General features: G+C 36.0%; 1 protein-coding gene across 2 annotated transcripts; it reads right to left on the bottom strand.

Moving 5' to 3' along the window:
* Nucleotides 1-1,146: 1,146 nt before the first annotated feature.
* Nucleotides 1,147-3,229, bottom strand: mnx2a (motor neuron and pancreas homeobox 2a). 2 transcript variants are annotated; one of them, XM_056755848.1, is made up of 4 exons: nucleotides 3,174-3,229; nucleotides 2,621-3,071; nucleotides 1,677-1,837; nucleotides 1,147-1,533 (listed from the first exon to the last, which is right to left on the bottom strand). In XM_056755848.1, the coding sequence occupies exons 2-4, from the start codon at nucleotides 3,042-3,044 to the stop codon at nucleotides 1,186-1,188; spliced, it is 933 nt and encodes a 310-aa protein (XP_056611826.1). In that variant the 5' UTR covers nucleotides 3,045-3,071; nucleotides 3,174-3,229; the 3' UTR covers nucleotides 1,147-1,185. The 2 variants fall into 2 exon arrangements, with proteins under 2 accessions (XP_056611826.1, XP_056611827.1); XM_056755849.1 differs by lacking the exon at nucleotides 3,174-3,229 and having other exon boundaries at nucleotides 2,621-3,099.
* Nucleotides 3,230-9,510: the final 6,281 nt, after the last annotated feature.

Raw genomic sequence — 9,510 nt, 5'->3', positions numbered from 1 at the left:
GGTCACTGAGGTAATTAATCTTTTCGCAAATTAAATGGCCCGGTGACATCAGCATAAGGAGTAGATTATTTTACCTCTCCTTCATTAACTTAATTATTTGCCTATCAGTAAACCCCCATGAGTAATTCATATTTGAAAGGCTGTGGTCATAAATATCAGGGCCCATGTTGTTTATAATGCACTGCAGATTCATCTGTTCTTTCATCACCATCTATGTCAGCTAGAGGTTAAAAAGAAAAGAGAGAGAGATAATGAATATGGGCCTGAGAGGGGAGATTTTCATTTACAGTTGTAAACCTTTCACTCAGCTTTAAACTGATTTTCCAGGCATACAAACACACACATGCCATATACAGAATATTTTAATTATTGTAAGTGAGAGAAACAGATTTCTGTCTTTTTTCTTGAACTTTGTGTTTATTTCCCTATTTTCTGAATACATATTTCAACAACATTGTTTGAAATTCACATAGACACAGTCCTGATCTCGTTTAGCTGAATAAATTAGATATAATCTGTAACAGTTAAATAACATTAAAAACACTACAGCAACAACATGACATAAAATAATTGACTTAATAATGTACCATTCACAGTTTACCCTTGTTCAATATTTGCTAAGGATATAACAGTTCCTCTGTGTTATTCAGTCAATGGTTAGTGAAAGAATCTGACACCAGTGACCTCTGGACAATCTTCTGATCACCATCATCCACGCTTGCCTACATACTATTGAACAAAAGATTTTTTGTACAGAACAAGTGTCAACGTGTGACTTGCAAAGGCTTCTGCATTTGGTTCAACAGCTTACACAGATTTTCAACCAAAATGTACATGTAACATATAAAGATTTTGATCACATAAGAAAAAGTTAGTTTTGGAGCAGTTTACACTTGCAGTTTACAAGCAGCCTTCAAGAAAAAATATTAAGTGCAAATAAACTGGAAGATCTTTATCATTCATTATTTTAAAATGTCATTAGTGTTTTTATAACTTTAAATGTCCTGTTGATATTCATTAATGAATGTTCCACGGACAAGTTAGGTTTAAAGAATGGTTTCAACATCCACAGTTTCAGTCCTTAGATGATGGATTTTATGGATTAGGGAAGTAAAACCTAAAGGCAGTTAGTTGTCCAATTAATGATCGGACATTTACACAACATTTACAGGTGTCATCAGTTCCTCATAACCCGAGTCTGATCTTTCGGTCTCCTCCGATCTCTTCTAGGTCATCATCAGAGTAAGAGCTGTGGGAGCTATAACTCAGCTCTGAGCTGTGATGCAAGAAGTCTGAAGGGTGAGGTAGACCCACATCAACATTCATAGATTTTTGAAAATCTTGCTCTTCTTCGTCATCATCCTCTTCTGCATCGAGATCATCATCATCATCTTGTGTGCTGCAGCGACTGAGATCTTTGGACTTCTTTGATCTAATGCCTGACTTGCCGTCTGTTTCCAGCTGTGCAGCTTGTTCTTTAGCTTTGCGGCTGCGCTTCCACTTCATCCGTCGGTTCTGGAACCAAATTTTAACCTGGAAAATATAGAACAACAAATCTCATCAGCATGTTTTTAAGTATTTATCAGTTTTTATATGATGATTAAGAGATTTGCCAGTCATGGCAGATAATAGCTGATTCCCCATCTGTCCCATTTTAAGACAATGTTTCCACTTGCCTGTGTCTCAGTCAGCATGAGAGATGTGGCAACTTCAAAGCGTTTGGGTCGGGACAGGTACTTGTTGAGTTTGAATTGGTTTTCCAGCTCCAGCAGTTGCTGACTTGTGAAAGCTGTACGTGGTCTACGACACTTTCCAATCAAACCAGGCTGAGGTGCCCCTGAATAAAGAGAGAGGGGAAGGGCATTTGTAAAACTTGATGAGGCACTGCGAATAAGCAGCAACAAATACATATCCGGCCCCCCAAAAAAGACAAAAGCTGTACTTCAGTTTATTGTTGATGACAGGGCTTGGAGATATTGCTTTAGTGGGACAATAAAACACCAGAGAGCACCATTAACTTAATGAAAATTCAATAAATGCTACCAGAAAAGTTTATTGATGAAGCTCAGACTGGTTTAAGTGTTTCTTTATGGTTTTCCTTTGGATGAAGGCAGTTTTAATGGAACTGTCATTTATGACGCTATGAAATGACTAAAGATAAAGAAGCTTACATTATAGTTCAGTTAGCAGTAAATACTGATTCAGTTATGCTTCAGAATATTTATGGCCCGTGAGTTAATTTTATTGTGGTTTTGCTGAGATACATAGCAATAGAATAGACACGTGTGAATAACTGAACCGGTAAACTGGGTAAGTAGAATAAACAAAGTGATTCAGTTTTACATGTAACAACCAACTAGGTTCATTGATACATACGCAGTGTTGTTAACATGTTTTTACAAATTTAACTAACATAATTATTGTGTTATTAATTATTATGTTACCTATTAATTATGAGAAATGCTGGTGCTTTATGAAAAGTAGCCTATTGCTGCTGTAGCGATCAAAGTGTCATTATTTAGACAAAAATTTAAGTTAATATGTTCGTAATCTAGGATATTAATAGCAAAGAATATTGCAATGCATGTTTATAATTCGATGCAGGAGGGACTTAACATACCGCTGTAGTCGGCGATGCGAGGCATGATCAGCCCTGCCCGGAGCCAATGCTCCAACGGGAATGAACCGGCCATGGCTGCTGCTTTCAGGTGCTCCGGGTACTGCTGCGCAAAACCAGAATAGGCGAAAGCAGGGTGCTGCGCACCAAGTGCTGCGATGGAGTACATAGGTGAAGGATACATTCCTGGGATCGACCCTTGAGAAAATGACGTTAATCCTGGGTGGCAAATGTTTAAGACGCCCGGTTTGGGTATGACCCCTGTGTGAATCTGAAACGCTCGAGAAGGAGAATGATCTGTCCGTTTGCAGGTCATGGGCTCGATGTTAGTGCCGTCATTGCACAGTCCCGGTGAATCCTCTCGAACTATCCGCTGAGAGCTCTCTGATAACAGAGCATCAATTCGAAAGTTTTTTGACTTATCCATAGAGGCAAATTTTCAGGCTCAGGTATTCTGCAAGTTTAAATATGTTATATTTTAAATGTTCTTTTATATTGTTCAGTTAACAATTAATTTAAAAATCCTCTGTTCCGAAAGTCTGTAACATTGTCTTACAATTCTTTGAGATAGTTGTGGTATGTTGTCTTACGATATTTGTGATTTCTTACTCTCTATACCGTGACTCAACGTTATGCCAGGTGCGCGTGCAGACATCAGTTTTTGACTGTCTCGTCCTCCAACACGCTCCTCCTAAACACACTCTGATTGGTTCATTGGGACACCCTTAGTGTGAAGAAAGATTCGATACATCTTAATTATGCAACTAAACAGGAGGTGTGTTTCATACTGTATCTCTTATGACTTTTTGGCACATTAATTAATATAAAAAATATTTACAAATTGGCCAAAAGAAACAATAAATATATCAAAAATTATTTGGGGGCATTATTTGTTATTTTCATTGGACCTGACAATAATGGAATTAAACAACGAAACATATGTCGCCTGAATAGCCCTGAGCCAAACATTTACCTACTCATATTTCAGCATTAGGCCTACTTTACTCGACTATTAAACTTGTGAATTATTAAAATACATAAGTTAAAATGTAAGAAATACCGGGAAAACGTGTAATACATTTGAAATAGCAAAATTCATTTAAATTGGCGATGTATTTTATTTATTATTTGATTGTACGAAATAACACTTTATGTTGTGCAAGTAAAATATATGCAGTTCTGAAAATAAACAGTATAACCTATTTTAGCATATACAAACAGAATATAACAACAACAAAAAACAGCATACTGCAGCGAAGTTCTATAGAATCGACGCGTATACGAGATGTCATCATATTTATTATTAAGCGATCTATTACGAGAACAGGTAGGATTTACAGTGAGCAGCAGTTTTAACTTGAAACAATGATAAGCATTTTGTTTCACACTTCAACCATTTTAAAAGAGGTCCATATTACAGAAATGTTAGTCAATGTCGAATCAATAGGCCTACACATTTTAGTCAAACTTGATTAAAGAATAATGCATACTTGAAACACAACAATCAAATTCAGACATTGTGCAGATTCTCGTGGCGCTATTACGCAGCCTATACTTTAAAGAAGATATGCACTCTCGATGAGGTTTCTCTTAAAGTATTGGATAGGTTCAACTACATTGTTAAATCACACTAACCTTGACTAAGAGAGAATGACTGGCATATTGACCTTTTCCACTCAGCGCCCTCGCAGGTGCGATGACGCCTTGCTTTCTCACACCAACTGAAGCGATGTGTATACATGACCACTCACTCACCCCAATTCCTTATCAAGTGCAAACATACACTAATGCACAAATAAACCAACAAAATCAGGTGTGTGAATTATAAACGTAACCGTATTTCTTATTCCTTCATTATTTAGATTTGCTGCTGGTAGAGACTTGCTTTTCCAGTGAACATGGGTGCTGGGGTAAAGTTTGGCAAGGGATAAAAGATCAACTTCTGAAACTAACCTGGGTAGCGTGCCAAAACTGGTGTAAAAAGCAGAATAAATGGAAACACTTGATAAATAAATAAAAAATGAAAAAGTTAATTAATGGCTTAAAAAAACTCGATAGACATTCACACAAAGTGTTCAGGAATGTCTCTGTGGTTATAAATGATCATCGAAAAAAAAATTGTGTTCACTTTTTGTGAATATTTATTGTCTCGTGGAAAGCTTGAGAATGCATTCAGTCGTGTTCATTATGTTGTAGCTGGTAGATAAATGTTGTCAATATGTTCCAGACAGGACCTTGAAGTCATAATTAATCTCAGTTCATTAGGTAGATAAAGGTCAATAATTAGGCATCTGCCCGCCAATCATTAACTGGCGCTAGTTTACATACAGCTGAACAAATGAAAATTAAAAAAAGTTATTTGCTTCCTGTAAAGAAAAAACGGAATGTACGAAACAGTCAAATACAAACGTTAAACACTTAATTAGAATAAAAACGAAACATTGACGAACATAATATCCTATTGGTATTAGATAATATAATTTTGATTAAGTAATGAGCTGTGGTTAAGGAGCTATTTTAACCTAGGAGCTGATAAAAATAGCCCTTTTACTGAGGAGCTATTTTTACTGTAACCACGCTACAGTATGCTGTGTATCTTGTCTTTTTTTGTTGTTGGATCTACTATTTCACTCGCAGGGTCATTACTATTTTAATTAATCTAACCTGTCTAGAAATTACACGAAGTTGACAGAATTAGAAGAAAATGTTGACATGGAAATGTATACACCACATATTTTGTAATACTGGATTTTTTGTGCTATTTTTCTCCTCAACATTTCCAGTACTTTCTTAACTGTCCATTTATTTATTGATAAATTATGAATTACATAATATATTTCCATTATACAATCCAGTATAAAATAAAAATAAAATAATGAAATAAGTCGTTTGAGTGTAACAATTTGAAGCAACTTCTACATTTCAAGTGATAATTCGTACAAAATCTTCTGGATTAAACAATTAAAGGAATATTGTTCAGGTTAGGAGGGACAACTGAAAATTTAGACTACATAGCAATCTAGAACTTGGTACATGCGAGTTAATAGGCTTCAACAAACCCATCAGAAATTGAAAAGCTGGTCCCTCTGTGCAAACTCTTTGCAAAAAAATCTTCATAACACTGGCTATATAATACAGAGAGTGATACTGAATTATTTAAATTTTTGGATTGGTCATTCCTTATTGATTGAAAGGAAGTAAAATATAAATAATTTTGCAATGCACAGGAGATCTATAAATAAACGTCCCCTTTCCAAAAAAAGAAGACCACAGATGCCTAACAAGCCTGTCAAAAGTGCATGCACTCTGCATTCTGACTGTCCAGAAGGGAGCCAACACTTGTATTCAAGAGACTGTAAAAGAGCCATTGAATAGACAGCTATTCATACACAAATACGACATGGGCTGCCCCTTTCGTAACTGTCTGACCTCTTGGTCTGGGTCAGATGTAAACTTGCTGTGCTCACACAGGTTTCACACTTAAAGTTAAAGGAACTTTAACATTATATATAACATTTGTACTGTCCAATTTCGAGTTCAGCCTTACTCATCCTACCCAAAATGAATGGGTCATTCCTGAAATCCATTGAATAGCTTGTGTCTAATTTTAATTTCCATTCATAACCACGGCATTGTTGCACTCTTGTGTCCTTGTGATTGACCAGAGGGAATTGAAAGCTTCCTCAGTAACCAGGGCTGGGCGTTGTAGGTTAACCAGTTCAGATCTGCCTTGAATCACTTGATTAATGATGGCTATGTTGCCGGGACATCATGACAATGGCGGAGGCAAGAGGGGTGTGTTACTGGATAATTACTGGCAAATCCTCCTGTTGTTGAGTTAAAGCAACCCAGAGAGTTCAACATACACACGTGCACGTATTATTCAAAGAGCATATAGCTGAGATGTATAATTAGTCTTGCGGAGCTGCTACAAACATCTGTTGCTCCGGAGAAAATTGTGGCAACATCAGGAGGTGCTGGTGCATCGTGGGTGGTTCTCTTGCTGTGAAACAATACTTATTCTTTTCCATTTCTACTCATTAAAAATCTGTTCCTGCATATTGTGATTTTCTTTACAGAGATGGTCATGCGGTCCAGACGAATAGAAAAAAGTAATCAAAACATTGGGGCCATTGTTGCTCCTAAGCCACGTTTCAAAATTATTTATAGGATATCAATCCAGGTATCTGAAACCCAATGTGATAACTTACACCTAAAAAATATGGCCATTTTTCATTTGTAGAGGTGGAATTTAATTATAAAAGCAAAATAAAACAACACGCACAGAAGGGTGGGCTAAATTGCAATGCCCTTTGTTTATGGGGATGTGTGTGTTGGGTCAGGCAGGAGATATATAACAGTATAGACATGATAGATAACTGCTACATTTAATCATGGTCTGTGTTTATCTTCCAGGACCATGCTAGTCAGCTCACAGATTTATCAAGGTTTGCATGCGTGCGTGGCTGTCAGAGGTGAACAAATTAAATATGAAAGTTCAATTAGACCTGCTTGTACAACTGCACCTAATCCTGTTGTGGGAAAAGCAGCCCCACCCAACCAAGACTATATGTTTTTTAATCAGACAGTTTGCCTTGTGAAATACTTGCATGGACCGTGCAGTCATATTTCAAAACCATAATTTAAGACCAACTGTCTTGTGAATTCGGCACCCACTTTTTTACCCTAAAATGTTCTTGAAAAGATTAGGATGAGATTTTAAACAAATCTCAATTTTTTTGAAGATAATAAATAGAAAGTTAGAAATATTTTGACATAGATTTTAGCTTTAAAATCAATATTTTATATGGAATTATTCAAAAATTTCAATAAACTACATTCTGAAACATACCATGTGCCTACACCCTGTGATCCCTGTACGCCCTTATTATGTCCATGCTTTTATATCATAAACCTGTCATTCAAAAATTACAGCATCTGATTTCCATCAGGAATTCATTAAAATATTCTCTTAGATGATGACGTGCACACATTAAATCTCTGTGTTTGTCTGGAAGGTTGTCGTTAAAATTTAATATTTGCTTTGCAAATCTATGCCAATTTGCAGAGTGACTCCATAGGCTGTTAGGTGTATTTAAATGACCAATGATCTATGGGGTTTAAGTCAAGGGCACAAAAAAAGGTTCTAGACAATATATTCTCATCCAGAAACAAATCTCTGGTGTGAATAATTTAGCATTTTGCTCACCACCTTATATCAACCCTCTTATATCCTCAACAAGCAATGTAAATTTCTTGTTCAATAGCCCTACACTAAAACAATTCTGCAAACTGTTTTTTTGGAATGGTAGAGAATGTTGTGCCAAATTAGCGTCCATAGTGATATCACTTCTTCTGTTGAAGTTATTTGACATAACAAGTATAACTTTCCGTCTGGTTTATTATTTCAATGTTAGCAAATCATAATCATGTTTGCAAATGTGGACAGAACTGGTATCTGAATAAGCAGATTATCTGGTTTAATTTGATTATACGTTTTTTATATACTAGGCCTATGTTTTAATAGGCTTTTGTAACAATGTATAAAGTCGTACACATGAGATATTTGAAAAGTAACAAATTAAACAAAAGCAAAATGTTTCCTAGACATTCGAATGTAAATGAAATTTATTCTTTAAATGAAATTGTATACCACGAGACATTTGTGCACAAAATGTACAATTTAAAATGTCTCTGTTTACTAGCCTATTAATTTTGTATCAATAGCAAACCAAACACAAACATAAAACTCGTGCTTACTAGGAGATTGGGTAGGCAACTTAATTCATCAATAGCAGAGTATATTTGCATAGTTGCTGAAGTTGTGAGCATGCTTAGCCTAGTCCTCATTTGCTATAACTGCAATAACTAAAGTGGCATCTCGTCACCTCTACAACTGCGGTAGCTTATTTAAGAAATGGTCTTAGTTGTGTGCAGTGGTGCAGACCGGGCGAGAGCTCAAAGAGGAATTAGCAATCCGTTAACTTGCCGTTCTGTCAGAGGTTCTGACAAGCTGAAAGGGAGGACCTGTCAAAAGCTCATTTATCTCCTATGGAGCCCAACATGAAATTTCATTCGCTAATTAGAACCCCAACCCTTTCTGTTACAGCTCTCTTCCATCCCTCAGCCTCTCACAGGGCACAACATCACAGTGACAATCCGGTCTTATGGAAATAAATAGTTCCATTATACTGCATTGTGTAGTGGAGCTGCACGAGAGCCCTGCTTTGGTGATGGAGGGGGCTACTTTGATTAAGACGGATGATTTATTGAGGAACGGTCACAACACGTTCGGAGCATGTAGGAGTCAAATCCGGGAAGGTCATAAAATAGGTGTTTCCCACGTTTGTATTGCATTCAAAAATGAAGTTCCAAAAAAGTTTGCAAAAAGGGACATCATTTTAATTTAGCATTTTACTGCTAAAAAGTATTTTTATCATTTTGTGTAATTGAAATTCTATATATTTCTTACATTTATTGCTAGCTCTTTTGTGCATTGTTGCAAAGCAGCTTTACATACTGAAGAACAAAATGTAGAGATGAAGTAAACAATATAGAAATAAGAATAAAATAAATAAAATGAAACAGACTATTTAGAGTGTTACATATAAATTAAACATGCATTCTATAATATATATGTAACATGGTTTCATTGCAAATTATAAGCTACATTTAGACTTTTAGAGTTTGTGTGTTTTTACCCAAAATAATGCTTTGTGGTGTCCAAACGACGTTACATCAATTTCTAGAACTAAGAACACACTTTAGTACAACAGTTTGTCAATCAGTTTTTGTCCAAATAACATTTCCCAGTACATTGTCAAATACAGGACCATTAAGAACAACTTATTTTGAGTCCCTTCCACTTGTCTGGTTAATATACTGTATGTATT

Source organism: Triplophysa dalaica, chromosome 8, assembly GCF_015846415.1.
Source record: "Triplophysa dalaica isolate WHDGS20190420 chromosome 8, ASM1584641v1, whole genome shotgun sequence".
Taxonomy (NCBI): Eukaryota; Metazoa; Chordata; class Actinopteri; order Cypriniformes; family Nemacheilidae; genus Triplophysa; species Triplophysa dalaica.
The sequence above is the reverse complement of the archived record's forward strand: the minus strand, read 5'-3'. Positions and strand labels throughout refer to the sequence as shown.